Raw genomic sequence first — 26095 nt, 5'->3', positions numbered from 1 at the left:
TTACTGCATTTAGAATCTGCAAGTTGTATAGATAGAGGTAAACCTCGCGTTTCCCCATTCACATTATATGTGATTTTCACAATGTTTTTCGAGTTGTAAAACTCAAGTTCTACAAGTCTTGCTTTTTTTATTCTTTCCATTGTACAGCCTAATATAGTTTGTGACTGGGGATTTTTGCCCACATATTTTGAAAGTCAGAAGACTTCACATAAGTCCTTCTCCAACTGGATTATAGAGTGCCACAGGAAACATTAGTGACTGAGAGGTGTTACAACAGAAGTACCTGTAAAACTATTACGGCCTAGTAAATGCACATTAGTGAGATGCTGCCTGTAATAAGGAGTGGCCTATCACTGCTTGGATTCCATTGACTTCAATGAGATTTAAGCAGACTCCATTACACTGTGAGCAGGAGTGCAGCCATCATAATCAGGCTGTTACTTATGCTGGGCAACAGGTAGGGTGAATTGTGTCTCTCTTGGCTCTTCGGGACTTAAATATTAAGTATTGATTGATAAGACATGATGTTAAATGCATCTTTGCAAATAACATGCAAATAACATCCTTTGTGCGTGTGTGTGTATAATAACCGTTGTGATCACAGCAGGCATAGAGGGGGAATTTGACCCTTTCTATCCCTGCCGTGGTCCTGACAAAAGGTTAAGTTTGGCTTCATGAAGGTTAAGTTATGCAATTTCTGTTATCATACTGGGTGATGTATAATTAAATAGTAACAGCGAACAGTTTCAACAGTCACCATAATTGACTCACATGGAACTAATGACACCACTTCTCCTAGAAGTGAAAGGAAATGACTTGCGAAACTGAAGTAAGGCAATAATACTTAAGTATGGAAATTAGGAGGCTGGGTGCCAGGTCCCACCCTAGAGAGTATTTCCTTCTCTTGTCTTAATAGCCCAGCGACAGTGACAAAGTATTGCTTGGCTGCTTCAAGCAGCTGGACTCCAGTTGTGCCCCACATCTGGCAAGTGTGTGGGGAAGGAGGCCACTGGAGCAGTGGGGAGGTAAGTATTAATGCTGCATCCTCTTTCATGGCTTCCACATCATTAAAGTGACTGGCAGAGTCTCCAGTTTGCAGCTTGGCAAACTTAATTGGGAGGGTGTGTGTGTAAGTCCTAACAGTTGGTGTAGACCCTCGCCGGCTCCCAGTGCGGCCTGCAAAGCCAGCGGCACCCCCCACTCCCCCCCCCCTGCAGCCCAGCTGATCTGCCTGCTGATTGGAGATAAGAGCTGTTTCCTGCTGGGGAGAAAGGGTACAGCCAGGGGAGGAAGCTGCCGAGTGATTCAGTCCTGCTTACTTCTGAGTAGTCCTGCAGAGGCTTGCCCTGCTTACTTGTGAGTAGACATGCTGCTCATGCTTGCTTCTGTGTAGATATACAGAAGCTTGGTATTTGCGATGCTTTTTGAAAGTGTTGCTGAGTGCTTCAGTCCTGTTTATAGAAAAAGGTACATAGAAAAAGGTTCCCCAACCTGCCAGTGGCAGTGGGGAAACTACACACCCTGCTAGTGGTGGTGTGTTTGTGCATGCACACATGTGCAGCCTTCAGCCCCTCCCCCCCAGCAGACATTGGATGCAGACCTCAAGGCTGAAAAGGTTGTGCACCCCTGGTTTAGAAGGCAGAAATGCCCCCCCCCCCCCGGCATTTGTCAGTAGAGTGTAAAATAACTAAGATCTACTGTACTTATGAACTCCAATCAAGCAATTGTGTGCTGCACAAAGTGGAGTGCACATGGAAACACATACTGTGCATTTTTAAAGGACAGATCCTATTTAAAAAATCCATCGTCTGCATGTGCAGCCCAAGGTGAGACTCGAATACATACAGAAAACCAGAGCATCTACTATAGATGAGGAGACCTGTCCTCACCTCTGCCTCCCCTTGCACAATACAATGTGTGTTGAAGCAAGCACAACCAGGGATAGGTGGGAAATTGATAACAAATTATTATTTATTTATTACATTTCTATACTGCTGAATAGCCGAAGACCTTTGGGTGGTTCACAATTTACCAACATTTGCTAATTTCTTCATAAATGGGATGGAAAGAGCTTGAGAGTAAAAAAAAAAAAAAAAAGTATTTTCCCCTTGAGTTTGTAAAGATTTAAATATTACCCTGCCAATGCAAACAAACAAACATAACAAAGCCCACCACCACCTCAACGCTACAAACCTGTCAATGCAGAGAGTGGCCCAGTTCGCACATCGCAATAACCCAGAAGTTTAACCCTGGGTTCTGACTTGGGCTTGTTTGGAGAGAGACAGTCCAGAGTTCCTGGTTCACACATCACAGCAAATAAACAGGGACTGATTGTTCCTGGATTGTTTAGCCACAATCAGGCAGTGTCCACCATCATGCTGTGCCTTCACAATAACCCAGATTTTAAAAAAAATTCTGGGTGAACCAGGCCAAAGTGGGTTTCATCAGCCACAAACTAAACCAGTGCTACCTATATTGTTGGAAGAGGGCATGTGTACGCGAGTCGGGTACGGCAACCCTGCAGTGTAATCTAGTGTTGTTAACTAGCCTTCGGGTGCATTTTAGGGAAATGCAATTGATTTGTGGCAGCAGCCCTGGAGCGTGGGGAAGGGTGATTAGTTTCTTTATTCCCACTGAAGGTGGGGGCAATTGGGTGCTCTTGCGGGTAGGCGGAATGTAATCACAAAAGCTGCCTGCATGGAAAGTGTTAATAACCCCATGCCTGGTGCTGTTTCTGCAATCAACTTTGCAGCCCCCCACCTGCATTTCTCCTAAAAACAAAACACACCCACAAAACCACCCTGAAACAACCATGTGTAGTTTGAGCATGAGGATGGTTAAGCAGTGCTTTTAAATGCTGCACTGCCACAACTTCTCTTCTTCTTTGGAGTCCTAGCTGCATGCTTTGCATGGAAGGGTAGGAAAAGGCCCCTCTTGTGAGGCTCCAGGTGAATCCATCACTTCCAGTGCCTGAGGTAAGCCAGTAGTTGCCAGCCTCACACTCCTCCCTCCCTCCTCCCAACCTCAGATCCCGATGAACCTAATTCCCAGCCCTACACTTTCCCCCTCCCTCCTGATCCCAGATCTCAGGCCTTCCGCGCTGCTCCTAACTCCCAACCCTCAAATACAAGAGAGAATCTAAACTATAATAATAGTTTAGGTTCAAAAACGGCTAGAGGAGAGGTTGCATAAAGGTTACTCACTTTTCTTTTTTCTTTTTTACAGTGGTATCAGTATTGGAATCAGAAATAAAAATGCCACCTAAAAGCGTTGACAAAAAAAAGAAAGCACCAAACCACATACAGAGACAAATATAGTAAGGGATTTCCCTGCTTAAGAAAAAAGAAAGGCAGATTATAAGGGACACTGCAGCCTTTGCAAGTGAGTCGAAGGTTACTTTATTAGATTTGCAGTGCAATAATAAAAGGAAGAATGAAATATATAATAAAAGGAAGAAGGAAGGGCCCTGTGTGTTCAGTGGGGCTTACTTTTAGGAAAGTGTACATTGGATTGCAGCTGTAGACTTCTAATTACATATAGGGCGCAATCCTATTGAGATAAGATAGTTGCCTCCATCTTCCCCTGAAGTTGGAGGCAGCCACCTATCCAATGCAGGGCAACTGAAGCATGGAGGAGAGGAATCCTCCTGTGCTCTGGCTGCCGTGCAGTTTGCCTCAGATCAGATGCCCAATTTCGGGAGGGGGTGAGAATGGGGCTGGAGACCACATAGGAAGCTGTCTAGAACAGCTCCTGCAGTCTCCTCCCCTCCCTGCCCCGTGGAACGCCCCCTGTTCATCCTGTCTGCGCTCCATGTTACGAGCACGGACAGGCAAGAGGGGCAGCCGCCGCGGTTCTCTCTGCCCGGCTACGAGGGCAAGGGGAGGGGGGAGCACCGTTTCCCGTCTACGAGCCCTTGCGGTGTCTAGGAGCTTGGAGCTGGGAAACCAAAAAATCCTATCTCTCCCAGATGCTGTCTAGGGGACAGAGGATTGCTCTCATAGTTGTCTTAATTTTGGTTTATATAAAACAAAACAAAAAAAGTTAGCCTTTGAGGGCACAAATGTATCTAAGGAAAAAGTATCTAAGGAAACTCATCTAAGGAAACGCAACTTAGACAGGTATCATTTGGAATGGGAACTTAAGGTGGGGAGCTTAACTCTCCCCACATGCAAATTAGGCTACCCACATTTGTGGAACTGGAATATGGCTACACTTTCCTGATTTTTTAAACCAGCCTGGTTGGGCTTTTCATTAGTACAGCAACAAGGACCGGAGATTGCAACCAAGGATCTCTAGCATCACATCTAGGTTGGTCTTCAGGTCTAATGAATTAACAGTTGTTAAATAAGATCAACATAGTTACATTTTTGTAAAACAATATTGTTCATTGCTCTGTAGTGTTGTACTCTTGAAGGCAGGCCAGGTGTCAAAGAAATCTAGATAACAGGTGAACATGATTAATTCTTCCCTATTTTGGCAAGAATCAGGATACCCCAAAATCTCTTACCTTGTTCCCCCCTCCTTGTTTATTCCCAATCCGCTGCTGCTTTGGCGCTGGTTCTTTTTCTTAACTTGCCCCCCCCCCTCCTTGGAACAGATGTACTTTACATTACACAATGATGCTACGGAAGGCAAATGACACCATTTCAGAGTGAGGGCAATGTTTCCTGTGTCACATTGCCCTGGTGCTGAATGCATGGACCTTTTTGTGCCTTCATTGCTTTTCACAGGAAGCACGCGTATTCACAAAAGGAGGCCAATGGCGCTGGTTTTGGCTCAGCACTAACGGAAGTGGGTTGGGCCTTTGGAACTTGGAAGCTTATGAAACTTTCAACAAAAAGTATGCATATTGTAGGAAGTGGTCCAAAGGAATCCCATTCTTACTTCTTGTGCTTGCGGGCAGGGGGTAATTAAATGTTTATTGTAACCTAAGGGCCACTTAAATTATTTTGGATGTAAGCCTATCCATGTTCAGACAGAAAAAAAGTCCTACAGTTCCTAGCATTCTCCAGCCATCATGGCTGGCTGGAGGGATGCTGGGAGTTGTAGGACTTTTCTGTCTAAACATGCATAGAATTGTACTTGTAATAACTAAAATGTAATAAGCTAAACCATCCACTAGAGGAAGATATAAACAAGAGAGAGAGCGAGAGAATGAGAGAGAGAGTGCGCACGCACAACTGATTGCTAGAAAACTCCCAAGATTTGCTTACCCTTGGATGGAAGTTTGTCAAATGAAAGTTACCCCTGTCATTCTTTTGTCCCCTTTACTACTGTATTTTAGCATCGATTAAATAAATCCAGAAATGGCACTAAGGCTGCAAGCCTATGCACACTTACTTTTAAGTAAACCCCATTGAACACAGTGGGATGTCTGGGTAAACATGCAAATGATTGTGCCACCCTATACCTATTTCCTCTAACTTCTCTTGTGCAGACATTAGGAGGATTGATCTGAAAGTGGAGTGCAGTTCAAGATGACAAGAATGAGTCAGAATACTTGGATTGAAGCATATCCAGTTTAGATCTGGTTTAATTGCTGCCAGGGTTGAGAACACATCACAGTATTGACATTCCATTGGCATTTTGATACCAGCATGAAGAGGCATGTTAAACAACTATAACCAGTGGAGGCTGGTGGCTCCAGTTTTGGAGGGGTGGTAATTCCATTCTGGGTTTTAGTTAGAACCATCCAGAACTCTATTCAAGGTGCTGCTCCCTATCCCCAAAATGGGTTCAGGACCTTGGATAGCAGCTTTAGTGTTCTGGCCTGTCCTAACTAAAACCCAGAATGGAATCACTGCCCCTCCAAAACTGGAGCCACCTGCCTCTCCTGGCTACAATAGGAGGTACAAATAATGCAAAGATGCAGAAAACTAAGGGTTGGATCCAGAGTGTCACTTCATCAAATGGAGGAGTTCCTTGGAAGGGATTGACTTCCAGCAAGGCTCCTGCTGGAGGAAGTGGGGGAGTGGGAGGGCATGTTCCCTGTTTCTCCCTTCTCCGTGCAACCCCCATGCCACCTCCCACACTGTTCAGGAGAGTCGCCCGAGCCTCCAGGGTAACTTTTCAGGTGACATAGGGGGCTGCTAAGGGAAGAAGCAATCAGCAAACGTTGGGGCAAACATTGGGGCACAATAGCCACAGCCACCCATGGCTTATTTGAATGTTCAAGCTGTGGTGGGCAGTCACCATGGCTGATTGTGTCATCTGAACCTGGCGAAGGTGCATTGTTGGCGTGGTTAACAAACCACCCACAACCCATGGGCTGTTTTAATGCAAACTGGGTCATTGGCTGCGTTCACATGACACACTAGCCCATGATGGGTGACTAGCCACATGCTGTGGGTTGTTTTGCGAACAACCCCCTGTGCATAGTTATCACATCTGCCAAGCAATCAGATAGGGCAAACAACCCCCTTGTCCTCCCTCCCTCCCAGTCCTCCACCCAGCATCCCAGGGGCCTTGGCAGCAGACCCATCTTGTCTGCCACCAAATCCCCCTTCCTGGATCTGATCGCGATATTGATTGTGGTTGGAGGCCTGTAATTTTTTTCCCAGGCCCATTTTTGCACATTTTTCTCACACTTCCCCATGCCCCAGGAATGTGATCAAATGTTCCCCCTTAAAAAGAAAAAAAGGGGAAAAAAACACTTCAATTTTGCACTGATGCACATGTGTGCAGCAGCAGGAAACCGAAGGATACTGGGTTTGCCCTTCCTGCACTCCTGCTGGCATCCCATGTGTTTAAAAGTTGGTGGACTGCACCACAGAATAAAACAGGCTCTGCTTTATAAACAAACCTCCAAGTTTTATTTAAACAAAGGCCCCCCTACAGAGCACTCGCAGGCTGTGGCCTTTCTCTCCTCAGGCCAGAAGTAGTGGATGTTGCCCTCAGCTACTTCCTTGCTTCTCCCAGGAAGCACACCCCATCCATGTCAAATCCATCAGGTTTTTCATATTGTTACTTACATCATGAGTGGAAGTCTGCACATGGGAACTCTGGATCTGAGCTAAATAGTATAGCAAATGAGTTATAGTTAGCTCCTGGCACATATTTGTCTACTGCTGGCTTTTCTCACTGAAATCTAATGTCGTTGCTTTTTAATTTTTCACATATTGCTCTTGGCGTTGTTTATTTACTTTTTATATTGTGTATTGCCTTGAACAAAATTTCCTTTATGGAAAGTCAACATAAAAATTAAAGTATAATCTAATCAGTACCAGTAAAGGGAACATGCCAACCCAAACAGTTACTCCTGGCCTTAATAACTTTGTAAAGCCACAACTCTCCAAAACTTTGATTTATAAATGCCTCCACCTACAATTAAAGTACATCCACATTCCTAATTTCATCCATATCCATCTTTCTATGCACTTTGTACCTTCTGCTAATAGTATTGTAACACCTGCCAGTGGGAAAATAACATTACATCAAAAAGCATCCAGCACAGAAAATGACCCTTGAGAAACAATTGAATGATTAAAATCCATCAAGCCTCTATCCCTCCCACATTTATTAACGCTTACACTGTAATAAATGTGTTAGTCTTTAAGGTGCCAGCAGGTTCATTTGTTGTTTTCGCAGCAGCATAGACTATTGTGGCTACTCCTCTGGAAATATCTGTCCCAGGAAAACGTCAGCAACTTTGGAAAGAACCCAAACAAGAACCATAAAATCGGCACCACCCCTTCTGTTGTGTAGACACACCATGCACATGCTTTAAAAACCACTTGTAATAGAGGAATCATCACAACTTACAATTCAGGTGCTGCCATTCAAGTAATTGATGTAGCCACAGATACTCCCGAATAAAAGCTCTCCCTTGACTCCTCCAACTTTCAGTTGCACAGAACCATATCACAAAAAACACATGCCCGAGGGTGTAATGATTCCATAGACATCAGTGGAGAAGGAGGAGGAGAAATTACCAGAACTGGTGGAAAATATAAAACGTTCAGAGCCACTGAACAATCCCCCCCCCCATACATGCACAGACTTTTTCACTTTGTTGCTACAGGTGGTGACTCATGTACTGATGTAAAGGAACATTGTGAGAAAGGGATTGGGCCTGTTCATAGCTGGCAACCTAGGAAAGAATCTGCTGATCAGTCCTATACCAATTAGAAACTTGACAAGCAGGTCCAGAAACCTGGAAAGGACAACCATCCCGTAGTGAGTTCATGGCTGGGGTGAGATTTGAACTAGGGACCTCTTGGCTCACCTTACACTATTTCTGAGGCCCCCATTATATGAAATATTTTGATCCCTGTGAAAAGCCCCATCGATCTCTCGGGTGTGTGTGTGTGTGTGTGTGTGTGTCACATGAACAAGGGCAAAAAAAATTCATTTCTTTAAAGTGGCTGCTGACACTTTACAAGAGGCCATCCACAGCGTTATATGCAGTACAATTTCATCATTGCTCTTTCTGAGAAAACATTGTATACCCTTCCTACCCCAAAGATACCTTACAGTACCACTACCACTCCCAACAAACCACAGGAACCATGCACATTCCTCTCCACAATACACATAATTTGAATAAATATTCGACTAAGACTCTATGCAGGTGCTGTGTGTGTGTGTGTGTGTGTGTGTGTACTGCATATTTACATTGGCCAGCGGTTCATGACAAAAACATACACCAGTGGACGTATATGTAATATTTGATTTTACATGCCCTGATGCACATCTGCATGGTCACCTACATATGCTGGCATATTTTTCACAAAATTCCCTTTTCAGCGGTTAGCAAAAGAAATAGCTATTTTGCCTCCAATAGACATGTATGTAATATACTGAACATTGCTTATTTATATTCAGTTCTGTTAAAAACATGAAAAAAGCTCCATTACTCACTGGCTTGGCCACCATTGTATCTCATAGTAAGAACTTCCCTCACACCCTAATGAAATAGTGCACACACTATTTGTTTTGAATTTAATTTAGGGAGGCAATAGATAATGATGATTGCTGAATGGGGATAATTATTAATTGAAGGGAAATTGATTTTGAACTGGATCCATCTGGGTGGTGAATTGATTGGGGACAAATTAATTGAAGAGGAACTCAGCTAAGTCATCTGGATGTGGACTGCAAATTAACTGAAGAATTTATATGGAGTGATTTGAATGGGAAATTAATTGGGTGGCTTGTGAAATTAAATTCTACTAATTATTCTAAATTTGTACATATAAATTAGCATATGGAAAAACTGGTTGCAAATTTGTGTCCTTTTTGGGGTGCAGCTGCTGCAAATCTTCTTTTTTTGGCAATATGCAAATGCCCCCTCTCCTATTTTGCCTGGTGATCTGTATCTATGTGAGGCTGCAAAATATATTGACCAAAGAACAATCTGTGCCCAACTAGTCATTGGTGAAGCTAAGTCTCCTTTGGCTAAGGAAGAAGCTACAATGAATTCACAGCTCTCTAGTCAAAAACATGTCAGAAGGCCATATCTTAGAAATAGCTGTCAAGTAGCTTCTGGTATTTTAAAACATATCACTACCCCCAGAATGCTTGACCAACCTTTAACTGAGGCTAAGTGAAGGCATATGGGTATTAGGCCCTCATTCTAGAGGCATTGCCAGATCCACAGGCTCCTAATGGAAATAGAATGACCTCCTCCCCACATCTGACACAGTGGCCTGTGATCTAGAGGAACAGAAAGATGTCATGCTGCACTGTGTACCTCCTTTAACAAGGGAATCACTGGCAAGTCCCATGACAATATTATGAAGCCTGAGTCTTTTGTTCAAAGCAAAAGGAAAGCCACGAGGATACCAACAGGGGAAATATGAGAAAACTAATATGTTCTGTTTGCTGATAGGTTTCAGGAATGATTTCTGTATACTCAAAAGTAGTTTAATGTTCTGAGTCATCTGAGCTAGATTAATCTTCCTATTTCTAGGCATCTTGGTTTTAATAAACTCATTTTGGGACATTCAGTTGTAAAATACCATTAGGCTAGCATGTCCTAAGTCTCTGACACAATTCACGATGCCAAGCCGTGCTGAAATGGATGGAAGTCTCGTAGAAGCGATACTTGGGCCTTGGGGTGACATCTAATGCATGGTGTCATGATTGGAGCAAGGAGGCCGAGCTTCCAGGAGGAATATTGTCATTAGGAGACTGGGCTTTCTTCTGCAAGAACAAAATGTTATTTGAGCAGAAAAGCAGTAAGCAGCCACACTGTGGCGCCAAAGCCAATACAATCCTAGATTCTTTCATAACCCTTAATCCAAAAGCATGAAAGTCCATAAGGCCTGGATACAGAATAGGGCTGCAGTCGCATCAGGTTTAAGTCCTATTGCCTATTTTCCTCAGCCAGCTGGGTTCTTTGTTAGATGATAATTCTAATGCTGTGCAGTGGGCCATGTTAAATGTACATGTGTGCATCTGGCCTTCCTCCTTCCCCCGTCCTTTCCGGTCTAGTAGTGAACCTATGTGGGCAAGAGGATTGGGAGCGATTCTCATTTTGGTGCATATGGAGATTGTTTTTTGTGCATATACGTATTGGGAGAGGGCAGATGCCCTGGATTTGAGACAGAAACGGCTTCAGTCACTGTAACACAGGGACAGGGAACCTTTTTCTGTCAAGGTACACATTATCTTGGCCAGAACTTGTTAGGGTCTGCAGTCCAACAGTGGGCGGTGCCAGAGCAAGCAGCAAGAGTGGGACATCCACACACACATTCACACATCCATTAATACACAGTGACCGGGTTCACATGGCACAAGGGTAGTTAATAAGCCACGTTGGCTTGTTAACCACCCCACCCATGCTGCCTGATTTACCCTTATCAGTCATGATCTGTTCTAGGGTTGCTGGGTGGTTTGTTATCCACCCAAGCCACAAACCCTTGCCAGGTTCACATGTCACAACAAGCAGCTGTGCCGGCGAGGGTAATTAGGTAAATTGGGTGACACGTGACTGGCATGTGCAAGGGTGGTTAACAAGCCACTGGGCTGAACTGGCCCAGTCTCTCACACACTCATACTTGCAAGCCTTCCAGCCAGCGTCCGATTTCCCTCTCTCTCTCCATCTCTCTTTTCCTCTAGCCACCACATATGCCTCTCTGCCTCCTGGTCAACATTTTTCTCTTTCATTCCCCTGAGAGAGACGGAGACACTGACTGGGAGGCAGGTAAGCTCTGTGAGCGTCAGCCTGCCACCTAACCAGCATTTCTTTCTCTCTTGTTCTCCCAAGAGAGACCGATGCTGACAGGCGGGCAGGCAGGCAGGCACAGGCACAACCACAGAGCATGGTAGCTAGAGCGTCTGTAGATGCCATGCTCCCTGATTTGCTTTTTGAGCTCCCACATTTGCCTGCTTGCTTGCCTTTGGTCTCTCAGCTTTGTTCTCCTTCCTTTTGCAGGAGAATCTAGGGGAGGCTCTGGGTTAGGCATATAGCCTACATTGAATGGGGTTGTGGTCCTGTTTTGGATGAAAGTTCACTATTTGGGCATGCTCCTTCATCTATTGTTATTTTTAGATGCCCAGGCTATGGCTAAATGTGCTTTGGCTGGTAGACCACTGACCTGGCCATGGTCATTCATGCTTTAGTAGCCACTAGACTGCATTACTGTCAAGTGGTTACTAAACTACTAGACAGTGTATCAAAACATACACAGATCTTGAAATGAATGTGGAAATTTGAGTTGGTCCAAAATACCATTACTGGACTTTTATCTGGGCCTGCTTGCTGGCTGGTGCCTGATCCTGTACGATCTTCATTAGCTCACTGTAAGTTCCTGCCTCTAAAGCCCTTAGCAGTTTGCAAGCTTAAGGCCCGCCTTCTCCTGTATGTTCCCTCCCATATACTCTGATCAACATCAGAGGTCCTGCTCCAGATTTCTCCATAGATGGGTGAGTAGAAGGGACAGGTCCTTCTCAGTTGTGGTGCCAATGTCGTGCAACAACTTCCCAAGAAAGGCTCACCTTGCCCCATCTTTTTATGTTGGGTTTGCCCCCTTATTAAAATGTCTCTTATGGAGGCTCTGGGGGCAGGCTGATGGCCGCTGGGCTTCTTTCATGCCTTTTCAAACTTTACTTCACTCCTCTTTCTATGCTGGTGAATGTTTATTATCGCTACTATTATACTCGGTTGGATGACGGTTTTGGTTTGGGATCTTTACTCCCCCACTGCTTTTTAAAGCTATTGTTTATTATTACCTGTATTTTACTATTTTACTGTAATGAACTTAGCATTTCTATAAAGAAAACCAGGGTAAAAAAAAAAATCTTGCCAATAAATACATAAATGAGGGCACACTCCTATGAAGATAGTCGCCAGCCTCCAAACTTGGAGGCTGGCGACTATCTTGTGCAGGGTGGCTGGAGCACGGAGGGGACCCTCCCCTCCATGCTGCGGCTGCCTTACATTTTTGGCTAGATAGCGATTTCGTGTGTCAAGCTGGGGACATCGGAGTGGGATGGGGGAAGCTGCATGGCACATAGGAAGCCTCGTAAAGAGACTTCCATGGTTCCCTCCCTGCCCCGGGACCACCCTCTTTTCACCCTGTCCATGCTCCATTTGCAAGCACGGAGAAGCAGCTGGCGTGTAGAGAACCGTGCCTGCTACGAGCGGGCGGGGAGTGCGGTTTCTGGGAACCAAGCTCAGAACCCCGGACCGAAAAATCCTATGGCCCTCTAGACAGTGTCTAGTGGCCATAGGATTGCTCTCTAAAAAAAATTAACAGTACGTGGTTCATGAGTAGCGATGCCATGGAGTTTTGTAATTGGTCAGCTTGTTGGCTGAATCTAGTTCATTTGTAGCAAGCTAGGATTGCTGGTTTAAGAATTCTTTATTAATTTTGGAACAGATTGAGAGCTTCAGAGCATGCAAAGTCTGCATCTGAATTATGGCATTACCGCGCCTGTGCTGAATTTGTTGGATTAACACCCTTAATACCAGCCTGGGTCCTCCAATGAGGCATCTGCCTTGAATCTTCTGTCTTTGCCACCATGCCCTGCAAGAAGAACTTGGAGACGCCTCCCCCTCTCCTCCATACTGAAGTGATTGGCGATGGTGAGAAAACATTATATGGAAAGGCCATATGAAAACAACCAGTCAGAAAGGGGTACATAACGTGGTGACACATGACATCATTACCCGATTCCAAATTACAGCTCCCAAGATGAAGTTTGATACTGCGACAACTGATATACACAGCATGAGATCTCGAATTAAAGGAGAACTTTGGCCCAAGATTATGCAAATGAATCCATCATTTTCCAAGGAAAGAATGTACTCATTTGTGGTAAGTTTTCCTATCACTATTCATGAGTAGCTTATATTGGCCTACAATACCAGATGGTTGTGGTGGCTCAATAAATCTGTTCCTCAGATCGTTTCAACTCATAGCTACTTCCCTGGGATGTGTTAGGAAAAGGAGTAGGGAAAGGGGCTCTAGGGCAGCCCTTCCCAACCTGGTGCCCGCCAGATGTGTTGGACTACAACTCCCATCATTCCAAATCAGCATGATGGAAGTTGCACTCCAACACATCTGGAGGGTGCTAGGTTAGAGAAGGCTGCTCTAGGGTGCATCAAAATCCCTTGGTCATAAAAAGCAAGTTCTCATAGGTAAAGCTGGCTACAGTCCTTCTCACTTACATGCTTTGGTGGCAGGCAGTGGTTAGCCAGCTGGCGAGGCAAGGAGCTGGCGAGGCAAGGAGCTCTCTTAAAGAACCATGTGTTCAGATGCTATTGTACTTGGCCTTGCAAGCTTTCCACTGCAGTTTATCTGTGGTCCATTCTTTGTTGGCCTTTGTGTGTCTGCAGTCCAACCCTACTCAGTGAGTAATGGAGCAGACCCCCGCTCACCATTCCCAACAAGAACTTTCTGTGTGGTCTTGACCCTCTGCCCCCATGGGGATTTTTCAAGCAAAGTTGGGCCTGAAAACCCATAAAAACAGAGATGCACATCACTTTATGCACATATTATATTTTTATTATTAAAACCAAAATCTTTTAAAATGTTCAACAAAATATTATACAAATTGCTGTTTGATCATAATATTTGTGGAAGTGAAGCTATGTATTGCTGCTCCAGCAGAATGGCTTTACTTATCATGAACTTTTGTTAATTTTCTGATGGCCTTAAAAGTCTACGGTGGTTGTTGCATGAAGAAGGAAAAAGCTGTAACACCACTGCACTCTTATGAATCACAGTTCTTATGTTAACACATTGGGGATGTTTTTTTCTAGCATGACAAAATTTCAGGGATACCATTAATCTGTCATTCCAACCAAGCATTGCAGTATATCTCCTATGAAACCATTACAGTTGTCATTATTCATGGTTACTCATGGGATTGCAGTGAGTAACAGGAAAACTAACATCAACAGTAGCAGACACATTTATTTATTTGCATCATCATTATTGTCATTTCTATTTTTAACAACTTGATGCCTTAAATGCATATAAACAACATTTTGAAAAATTGTACTTCTGACACAATTGTAATAACTCATAACAAATGGTTGACAAATATTTTGGACACTGATGAAACAAGTACAGTTATGAGCAGATTTGTACACCCGAGAACACTGACATTTTAAACTTAGAACCCCAGGCCAAGAACTACCTTCTACATAATGGCTGTAAAGTTTCAACAGGATGCAAAACCAGTTGATCACAGTATATCTCTTATTATCATCATCAAGGCTTTGCCATGAATATTGCAACTATGAACAATGATCAGGTTTCTGAGCTCCAGAATGTTCATAAAGAACTAATAGCCACGTTCATACAAAATTAACCACTTTTTAATCACATTGAACACGGAATTCAGTGGCAGATTTAAACCTATGTTTAGCACTCTCCTAGTTATATCAATCAACTTTGAAGTAGTGCATAACTTTGGCTGGGTCATGGTCATGCTGATTGTCACAAGTGAGCTAATTTCCCAGTACTAAATGACACTGCTATGAATGATACATTTCTCTGTCTTTACGTTAATCAGGCTGCATGCTGTATTCATAGATTCAGTCCATGGGTGAGATCCCCCTTAACAATAAACGAGTTTAGATTAATAAACAAACAAACCTGGATTATTAAGGACCTTGGCATTGTCACAGTTAGAGTTTATAATTGGAGATAGTAAACAGGGGGCATTGGCTTCAGTCTCTTTTAACAGTATACACTGAACAAATAGAAAAGACAATTTATCATTTGATATGAAAGATCCTGCTACCATGGCCTCCCATTGCAGATGGGAGACATTTACTCCATTTGCATCATCAGCCTTGTCCCCACAAGGGGGCTTGCTGGAGTAACAGAGTTTTTATCACTGATGTCAATAGGAACAGGAGTAGAACCATTGTGCTATTTGGTGGCCATGCCATAAGTAAACCCCTGTCAGGCCCTTTTGATTGGCAGAATTTGGATTCCTCTGTGGTAGATCATGCTGAACAAGTAAATGAAAATGAACAATTTCACTGGCAAAACAGCGGAGGGGGGGATTTTAGTTTTTCACATGGTGGTGCTGCCAGAGTAAACACTAGAGCAGAGGATATGTTCTGGCACACGACAGGATACTAACAGGAAGACTGGTCATTGTTCCCATTTTTTGCGGGATACAACCCACTGGCTCAGACCACATTACCTCGCAGTTATAGCATCAGCTGTGATGCATGAAAAGTTGACATTCACGTCGTATGTGCAGTTCTGGAAATTGATACACAGGAGGTTTCTTGCCATGAAGGCAGATTCCAAAAGAATATCCTTTATTTGTCTGGGTAAATCTGGCAGCAGGAAAAACATATACAATAGATACTATGGCGTGTGGTATACCATGACCTTCTACAAGCCCTAGCCTACTTAACCAGATGCATAAAGCAGACTGAGAAAGTTGTAGTTACAAATAACAAAGGGCTGAACTACGTTGGAGGGACTTTAGCCTTTACTTGGTGTAGCCTCCAAGGTATCCCAGCTTCATCCACAGGGCAGTAGTTCTCTAAATGTGTGGCGTGCCCCATCGGGGAGTGCAGGACACCTAATTTGGGTGGGGGTGAATTTCTGGGGAGGGAGAGAATCCTGAAGTAGCGAGAGTCAAAGACACTTTCCTCCCAGAACAAGTGTTGTGTTAATAATGGACACTGCGGAGAGGAAAGGAAGATAGGGGATGTTCTGGCCACTGCAGTACCATCCTCTCCAGAATCCTGCTTCTTGCCTCCCTCCCTGACTTTTCAGATTTTCGGATGGAACCTGAAATGCCTTGTTCTGGTCATCTCTTAATGCTACTGTTGGTTTAGTGCTTCAGTCCACAGAATCTTACAGACACAGCGGTGGGCAGCATAGATGCAGCTGTGTGTATCGATGCTGTGCATTCACCTGCTGGCGAAATGGTTGCTGGTGGGCTGGGGTACTCTGCAGGCAGATTAGAAGTAGGCCTCAGGGCCGAACTTAATGTGAAGTGTGTGTGGGTTTACTTAAACGCAAAGAGTGTCCATGGTGAAGGGAGGGGGACACTGACAAATAACAGGATTTCAGCAGGCAGGAAGGGGGAGATTTAACTCTTCTGCTGTGGTCCTGAAGGAAATCCCTCCTTTGAAGCAGGTATTTACATTGGGAGGAAATCCTTCTTTCATTTGAGAAACCGTAGTTATCGTAACGTGTTGCATGGTGTTTGGGTTCTCCCCCTACTACCCTCATTATAGAACAGGGGACTGGACTAGAGAATCCATGGATTTACTTCTGAATAAGTGGCTGTTTGTTATTCCACCAGATACATGTTGAACTGGACTCTGCAGTAAAGCAGCTAAAAATAAACAATAAAAAATGAGGCATGGTTCTAATTCAAATGAAGACTGTAGGGCATGATTCCAAGTTAGACATGTTTTCAGCCCCATCACTTTCAATGGAAAAATTGACTTTCTCACCCTGAATCAAAATGATCATGGCTGTCATTGGTAATTTTAATATTAAAAACTCCTCAGCAATCTGTCAAGCAATGGTTTCTGTGGCGGGCGGGTAACACTCTTAATTTACCAGTGGAGCTTGCTGCTACATCTGCATTCTGCAACTATTTGCAAAAATGCAGTAGAAATGTAAGGATTCCGAATCTGTAATTTGTATGCCTCCTCCCCACAATATTCCAGTGCCACAGACAGTCTCTTCCACACCATAGCAAAACACACTGTGAGTCACTCCCATCCAATGGAGAGTGTGCAAAGCAGCCAGGGCGCCATGCACAGATGCTTTAACGCCCCCCTCCCCCCAAAAAAACTCCTGCCAGTGAGCTGTTTGGCGAGGAAGAGAAAGGGGTGCGGATAGGGGAGTGAAGCACCAATTGCAAGGATTTGACCTTGTTGGGTTGGCGAGAGGAACCACACGTGTAGCGGCTAGTGGCACGCATACCTCCTCCTCCAGCTAGGGATGTGGCAAGCCTCTGTGCCCACAGTGCACTTATGGGGATCAGGCTGCCAGGGTTTACAATACAAGTCTTGGGGACTTGGAGGCTGATAAGCAAAGCAGGATGAAGCCAGGAAAGAAGCGGGGCAATCACTGGTGGAGAGTCAGTGGAGAGAGTTTTGAGACCAGTGTTCCAAGAGGAGCTAAAGGCAGTATCCTATGAGAACAAACCCGTCACATCACAAATCCAGTTATACAGATTTCCATATATGTTTAGGCTTTACAATTAATGTGCTTTATAAAATATAGAACTATGAATGTCATATTTAAAATATATCTTCATTGCCATAACATGTAATCTGTTTGTAAAAAATATATGTAGACCACCCTTCCTGGAAATCTGATGCTTCCAGGGGGTGCAATGTAAGCTAAGCCATATGTTGCTGCCCTTCCTTATTTCTTCTGTCCATAGTTAGTCACCTGTCTAGGCAATGAGCTTTCCTAGGCTTTTCTGCAAACCAGGACATGTGGCACTTTTAGGTAGGCAATCAAGGTCTTGGCAGTTGGCAGTAACCCTTAAAACAACTTCATTTTTATTTCTTTCAAAACACATATCTTCCCCCACTTTCTTCTCCTTTGCAAAATGGGAACTCAAATTAAGAATCAATTCTTGTATAACTTTAAAGACATGTTATATTATTTATTCCAGTACTGACAACCCAGCTAGGGTTGCACATGATAGCAAATAATTGGTTCCTAGCCCCAGCTAAAAATCTCCATGTTCTAGAGTTCATTCCTCTTATACTTGTTCAGCCTTCCCCAGCCTGGCACACTCCAAATGTGTTGGACCACAACTCCTATCATCCCCAGACCACATGGCCCATGATACTGTGGGCTGGAAATGATGGGAGCTGTAGTCCAGCACATCTGGAGGGCACCAGTTTGGGGATGGCATATACCCATTAGGTCTATAAAATGCACAGGCAGTAGCTGTAATGTCTCTGTAAGTAAATTATGGCTGTAGGTGGCCCCAATCCAGCTGAGATTAGTCATGATGGCTACTGAAAGCAATGGGACTTAAGTCAGCTCAACCTTAACCAGATTTACTTGGAAGTAAGCCCCAGTGGTTTCAGTAGAGTTTATTTCTAAACACATTGTTTAGGATTATAGCCTTAGGCTTTGATCCTAAAAATACAGTTACTTGGGATAAGCTCCATTTGAATTCAGTGGGGCTTACTTTTGAGAACATATGCATAAGATTGTGCTGCACTTCACAGCTAACTTTAGCTGGATTGGGGCCATATAGCATGGATGGTATGTATCATGTACAATTGGAAATGCAGTGTCAAAAATACAGGGTCTTGCTTTGAAATATTCAGCAATTGAAGCACATCAGGTGTTTCCTTTCAGCAGAATGGGCCATGACTGGTACAACTAATAGCTGAAAACTACTTTTGATTGTGAAAATTTTGTTCCTGGAAAGGGCAAATATGTCAGCAAAACCTCCCACCTCCCCAAATGTAAAAGATATTTTACAACCAATTAAAATGTTTTGTTCAAATACTTCAGACCAGCCCTGCTCTGGAGATTACAGATGTTTCTTATCCTGACTCCTAAATAACTCTCAGTGTATTACAAACTGGAGCTCTCAACTGCAGGAAAACCAATGTGTGTTTAATATTGAGTCAGGGCTCCAGCCTTGTGGCTTTGAATTTCCCTGGAAAAGGCCTTCAGTTGTATGAAGTGTTAATCCTACTTAGAGTAGACCTGTCGAAATGAATGGGACTTTAGTTCATCGTGGCTAGTTAAGTCCCCTTTCTTTTCAATGGGGTGAGTCTAAGTAGGGCTAACATTGTATACAACCTCTTATTTTTAAACCCCTTTAAAAGCCTAAAGGGTATACCTTTCTTGCTTTTGTGCTTGAAAACTCTAGGCACAATACAGAAGGAATTGTTTAGGCATGACCTTCATTCATCTCAGTGTGGCCTTTGCCTGAAAGCCACACTTGGTGGGCTGCCTGGAAGTCCATGTTGAACAGTTCTACTACAAAATAATATCCAGTACTACTACTGTCTGTTGACCCCACACTTCACTGCTGTGTGCCCTGGGGGTACTGAATTAGAAAAGTGTATGCCTTTTAATATTCCAGCCCTTTAAAACACCACAGAAACCCAGACCTTGACTGTGCACCTTTCAGGCCAATGAAAGCAATGGGGCAAACCTTCAAACCGTAGTGCTGTAACTGCTGTTCAGGAGAATATGTTGCAGATTTTGCCTGCAAAAGCAGAGTCTGCTTTTTATTGGACTTATGTGTCAGAGAAAAACCTCACTATGAATTCTTGAAAGCAAAAGGAGAGTAAGCCCGATCTCGTCTGATCTTGGAAGCTAAGCAGGGTCAGCCCTGGCTAGTACTTGGATGGGAGAGTGCCTGGGGATCAGGCTTCCTGCACTGAGCAGAGGGTTGGACTCGATGGTCTTGTAGGCCCCTTCCAACCCTGTGATTCTATAAGTAATGTGTCAGGCTTGTCCAGACAATTGGTTCCAATTGTCCCATGTCCCTACTGCATTTTTGGCTTTGCAGGCTAGTCCTTCAAATTCCCATTCAAAGGCAGTAGAACAACAGCTGATCCATATAGGTTGGATAGTTTTAGGAATGAAATGCCTGTTTCTATTCCCATGCCCTTATTTATTTATTTTTTTAAGCTGGATGATGTTCATTAGCAGAGGAAGGAGAGCACTCAGCTTTCAAGGGGGAGTCAAACAGCAGCTGGTTCTTAGTAGTCTCAAAGCGAAATGTGTCCAAGCACACCCACTCTGGTCAGTTTCACCCTCTGTCTCTCCTCTCCTCACAGCAGCAAGTCCATCGAAAGCAGGAGTGGAGAATGTGTGGCCCTCCAGATGTTGACAAGTCCCATCAGCCCTAGCCAGCGTAGGCAATGGTGAGGGATGGCGGGAGCTGTAGTCCAACAATATCTTGATGTCTATGCATTCCACATCTCTGATCTAAGGCTCAAGGCAAAGGGTGTGGAGAACTGCTGTGGGGTTGATGGTGGTGAAACTGACTAGAGGCCTCCCTATGCTTTGCCTTTTGGCTTCCATGGAAGTTCCCTCTGTGCAGGCAGTCACAAATGGCATGGGTATATGGCGGGGATGGAGTTGCATCACTCATCATTACTGATGTCAGGGATGCTAGTCAACTGTCATGGCATACAACTGAACTCCAAAAGTCCTCCAGATTGCAATAGCTTTGCTAGTGGGGGAAATAAATTTATTCTTCCAGCGGCAATCTATTCCAGCTGACGTGCTGGGAAAATGCAATATCACTGAACAGGAAGCACTTCCTAGAAGGAAAATGTCTGAATTTTTTTTTGCAACAAATGAGCTACGGTTCTGCATTTGTTGCACAATATGCTGATCAGGTCATAAATTAATCCCTTCCTCCATTTACCATATTAAAGTTATGTCAGTTTGCAAACCCAGCATAACCTTTTCTAGCATATTTCTTGCTGTCAAAGCAAAATATTAGCACAACATTTTGTCCTGTGATGATACAAAAAGAGTTTCTGCTCACAATAGATGGTTAAGCAAGCTACTGATGCTGTGCTACCATATGCAATCCAGCTTGCTAGAGCAAAAGCAGCAGAAGTTTTGTAATTAGCAAACAGAATGTTGAATATTGTTTTAATCATTTAAACTTCAATAATTCATTAAACTTTAAGCAGCAGGTCTCTCTGGTCAGGTTTTATTAGCATGATTCCAAATGAAATAAATTCTAGTCAGTGTCTCTTGAGGGAGGCGAGATTGAGTTTGTTGCATCCAGAGACACAGCTCAGTTTGCGATGGCATACAAAATCCTTGCACGCTGAGTATGTCCAAGTAGTAAAAAGCTTTCATCCAAAAAGGTGGTGGGGAGAAAAATCTTGACTCATTTTCTTCAGGATCTCACTACATATAAAGTCTCACATTCCTACGTTGCTCTTCAGATGCTGTTACATGACATTTTCAAAAAGCTGTAGGGATCTCATGATATTGTCATCCTGCAAGCAACAAGAAAATATACCACACATATTTATGTTGCATACACAAATACTTCTGCCAAAGCTGGAGTACCGGAAATGGATTTTTTTTAACAAGGTCCATAAATATAGCTGGAGGTAACTATGGCCTGGTTCACATTGTGCCCTGCATGGGGATTATATATTACAGCCTTCCCCAGCCTGATACCCTTCAGATGTTTTGGGCTTCAACTCCAAGCATTCTTGACTGTTGGCCGTGCTAGCCAGGGGCTAATGGGAGCTGAAGTCCTTAACACCTGGAGGACAACAGATTAGCAAAGTCTGGTTTGTGCAGTGGAGCATGGGAGTGAGCCTCAGACTTGTACAACCTTCCTAAATTTGCATAGAACCTCAAGAGTCAACTGGGTCCTATTCTTGCAAATGCCTCTACACAAAGGCTCCACTCATACAATCTGCCAGTCCCCCTTCAGGCTAATAGATCACATGAGTTGGACCTAGTGATATTGGCCTCATCATGTGTGCAGTTTAAGATCCCAGGACAGCCTTCTCTGACCTGGTACCCTCCAGACATTTGGGATACAACTTGAAGCATTCCTGGCCATTGGCTATGCTGGCTGGGGCAGATGGGAGTTGGGAGCCAAAACGTCTGAAGGACACCAGGGTGGGGAATGCTGCATTAGAACATATCTTCCATTTCCTTGGGATAGAGACCTTGCCTCCATGTTGCATGCCTTGGTAACCTTCCAATCTATATACCTGTACAAAACGTCTAAAATGGTGGTGTCAATTACTGTGATAGCAACAGTAGCATGGCAAAAACTTGGGATTACCAAGGAGTGGCCAGCAGACAACTCAGAGAGTCTTGGGGCCAGGGGAAATACTGCTTTATTCCATCCAAATACCTGAGCTCCTAAAGTTTTGAATCAAAGAGGTCTTATCTGAATGCCAACTCCTCTGCCTAGTCGCATGGCACAGAGAGCCTGCAATAGACCGAGGTCCTGTCCTATCATCAAAACATAAGGTAATTTCCTTATATATGTACATGCTAATATATTAATCAATGTATCAGAAACATAAGAAGCCATTAGGAGTTCCAGTTTGAACTGAGCACCTATGTATGGAGCTGACTGTTCCATTGACTCATTGACTTCAAGTAGCTTTCCTTAAAGACACGTTCAACGATAAGTCAAAGGCAATTAGTGAAAAGCAAACAGGCCCCACTGGTTATTGAATTCTGCAGTGTAGCCACTTCAGCAAAATATTTCAAAGAAATTTCCATCATTCATTTCTCCACAATCCTACACTTTTCCTTTGGATCTGCTCAGATAGGGTGGTAGGTAAAAGGGATACTGAAAGCTGCTTTGTATGTTATGCTGAAAATCTGTGTATTCCTGTCTTTCATCTTGCATTCTTGAACTATATTTAAAATGTAACACCTGTGTGTTCACCTTCTTTGCTTACATGTGTTTCCTTATGTGTGGTTTAATTCTGATGTGGGTACACATCTTTGCTCATGTTATTTGACTTTTGTTATTCTGTTTGTTATGTTTCTGCCATGATTTGTATGTTTGGTCATTCCAGATATATGCACAATGGAGAAAGACAAGCCATGAGCCACATGGAAAAAAAAAAAGCCTATTCAGAGTGGGAGAATATGGTTGTCTTTTTCTGCCTATACATAATATATTAAAATTCCACTTGGTGGGACTATAGAATATCAAATGGTGGTTCAGGACAGGAGTGTCCCCCAAGGAATCAACACATGGTTGGGTTTGAGAGACAGGGGCAAGAGGTAGTAAACATGAGGATGTCCTTATGGTGTGTCAATGTATGGATGAGTATCTGATAAAATGAACACCTGTTTAGATGAGCACAGGTACACCAATTTATATGGCCAGAACCAATTAGCATATGAAGTGGCTCTGAATGTAGTTGCATTTTTTTTCAATTTTGTATATGCTTCTACTCAACACTGGATAAAATGCTGAGTGATGTATAGTTCAAGCCATCTGTCTTTTTGATCTGAGACCCTGCTTCTAGGCTGCGATGCACTATAAACAACTTGGGTTGCAGGGTTAACACAAATGCCAGCAAATGAAGTTAGTTTTGACCTATGGCTATGAGACTTCAGTAGTACACAAGGAGTCGGTTAGGAATCGGCGCTCTTATTTCCTTCCTAATATGAAGTACCTCTTCCTCCGCTGAAGACTTCCCTATTAATAAGCACATCCATGTATCTTCTGTCAGATTATTCCAAATGGGAAGGGAATCTAAAATGATATTAATTCCTTGCCACCGTAATTTTGAATCTGGTGATCCAAGTATTCATATTCAGTAAATATAATAAAGGACATTGTATTTCACAAGAAGTGGAGAAAACAGAGCTAGTCTCAGATTAAATCATCCACTGAGAATCTAGCTGAAAGGTACAAGCAAATGCTTGTAATAAAAGCCTGATTTTTCTCTTCACTGGAAAGCTGTGGGGGGGGGGGGTGATTAGGAGCCCAGAAGCAGACATGGAGTTAATCATCCTTTGACATCTCTATGCTTATCGCTACCTTCCCCAATGTTGCTTTGCACCAAAAAAGTGATCCTTTGGGCTTTTCTTACACAGATACCAATTTTATTGTATTTTATTTGTGGCATGTTTTGTTTTGCATGCCTTTTGTGTACCACCCTGGTATCTGTGAGGATGAATAGCCATTTAAAAATACTTTCAATTAATTAGGGTGCAATCCTATCTGAATAGGCGGCCGCCTCCTAACTTGGCGACCGCCTATCCAAAGCAAGGCAGGAGAAGCATGGGGGGGGGATCATTCCCTCCGTGTCTTTCCTGCCCTGCTTTTTCTGCTAGACAGCTGTTTTCAGCTGTCTAGCCATGGGGCGGGGGGAGTGGGGGAGCAGGCTGCTGTTGTACAGGCAGCGCCGCTCTCCCCGCCCCAGAACGCCCCCAGCCCCGCCCCTTTTCAGCCGCTCCGCACTCCTTTTCCGAGTGCAGAGGACGGGGCTACTCTGCACTTCCTCTAAGGCACTGCGGATGTGGGGGGAGGTTGGTTTTCCAGGAACCAACCTCGGAGCGCAGGCTCTGAGGTCGGTTCCCAGAAAACAGCATATCCTGTGGCCATCTAGCCACTGTCTAGTGGCCATAGGATTGCTCCCTTAATACATAAAATATTGTTGTGTAGTGTTTAATTTCAATCCTAAAGGAAATCAACCCTGAGTGCTCATTGGAGGGACAGATACTGAAGCTGAAGCTCAAATATTTTGGCCACATAATGCGAAGAGAAAAGTCAGTGGAAAAGACCCTGATGCTGGGAAAGATTGAAGGCAAAAGGAGAAGGGGACGGCAGAGGATGAGATGGCTAGATAGCATCACCGATGCAATGAATATGGACTTGAGCACACTCCAGGAGAGAGCGCAGGACAGGAAGACCTGGCGTGCTGTGGTCCATGGGGTCACGAAGAGTCGGTCATGACTGAACGACTGAACAACAAAAGTGTTTAATTAGATCCATAAAGAAAAGGGGAGCAATCAGTATTCCACTGAATAATATTCTGGATGCTGAGTTTCTATCTTCTCTTTCTTAAGGTTTCATGTTGATCTGCTGTTTCACTTTTATCTTGAAGTTACAAAGTCACTTATCCTTTAAATGTTTTCAGCCATAAGGACCACAGAAGCTTCTTTATACTAGGTTACACAAGTTTACACAATACTAGTCAGGTCTCCTTATAGAAAATATCTACGCATTTGCCCACTACTTCCATCTTATACTAATTTCTTAGATATTTTGGGGTCACACGCTGGGGTTCTGTTTTCCTGCGTTTTCCCCAATAGGTTTCTAGAGCTGGAGGGCGGGAAATACAAGTGGCTCTTAAATCACTTTACACTTAGCACTGTAGTACTCAGGAGGAATTGTTAATGCATATTCTATTTTTTGTATCTTTATTAAAAGAAGGAGGTCAATATCTTGCATTGTTATTGCATTAGGACCTCCACCAGCTTTAGTATGGTCACAATGGTATGGTCACAATGGGCTGGTTCAGACATCATGGTAAGCCAGGGTTCCGCAGGAATGTTGGTTTACCATTTATGGGCAGCGAGCTGGGGGCACACTGCCTGATTGTTCCTGCTGCAAGCAGGAGTGGCTCAACAAACCAAAAAACTCTGGACCTTCAAGTCATGTTCTGCTCCAGGTGTTTGACTAAGTGCACAGTTCCATGCATGTTTACATAGAAGTAAGTCCCACTGCGTTTAATGGGGCTCGCTCCCTGGTAAGTGCCTTTATAATTGCAGGTTAACAGCACAATCTGATGCACGTTTATTCAGGAGTAAGCCCCACTGAGTTCAATGCAGTTTACTCCCAAGTAAGCGTGCGTGTGATAGCAGCTTTCAGGTAGCAAAGCTCTCTCCCATGGATACACTGCCTTCACCCTCATTTATTTCACACATTCCTCATGCATTATGCTTTTCTCTATGTACATATATGGCCAACCCCCATCTCTGCAGACTTCAGCCTTATGTGCAGCACCATTAAATGCTGTATGCTACTTCTGCATCTTGTCTTCCCTATTCTTTACTATCAGTAGTGAAATGCAGCAACTAGTCTTGAACGTTATGAGGAAGGTGAGCCAAAATGACCCAAACTGAAACTTGATGTCCCAGAACTCTCAGCATTTGGATGAAGTGAAATCCAAGCTTTCTGGCATGAAACAAGCTCTTGA

At 43.7% G+C, this 26095-nt stretch overlaps 1 protein-coding gene and 1 long non-coding RNA gene across 4 annotated transcripts in view; one reads left to right on the top strand and one right to left on the bottom strand.

Annotated features, from left to right (window-relative positions):
- The first annotated feature begins 914 nt into the window (after nt 1-914).
- Nucleotides 915-26095, top strand: part of LOC146354329 (uncharacterized) — a 41568-nt gene continuing 16387 nt past the window's right edge. The window contains exons 1-3 of the long non-coding RNA XR_014788366.1: nt 915-1025; nt 12825-13030; nt 13132-13262. This is a non-coding gene — a long non-coding RNA (uncharacterized LOC146354329). The remainder of the gene's footprint in view (nt 1026-12824; nt 13031-13131; nt 13263-26095) is intronic.
- KCNIP1 (potassium voltage-gated channel interacting protein 1) overlaps nt 20841-26095 on the bottom strand; it is a 106020-nt gene continuing 100765 nt past the window's right edge. For all 3 annotated transcript variants that reach the window (XM_084838654.1, XM_084838653.1, XM_084838652.1), the window contains one exon: nt 20841-21394. In XM_084838654.1, the coding sequence (XP_084694780.1) occupies nt 21347-21394 (48 nt within the window). In that variant the 3' untranslated portion in view covers nt 20841-21346. The remainder of the gene's footprint in view (nt 21395-26095) is intronic.

This window comes from Heloderma suspectum, chromosome 2 (assembly GCF_057233095.1).
Source record: "Heloderma suspectum isolate Gila_16-S chromosome 2, 16-S_ref, whole genome shotgun sequence".
NCBI classification, from domain to species: domain Eukaryota; kingdom Metazoa; phylum Chordata; class Lepidosauria; order Squamata; family Helodermatidae; genus Heloderma; species Heloderma suspectum.
Note: the sequence above shows the minus strand (reverse complement) of the source record. Positions and strands in the feature narration are given on the sequence as shown.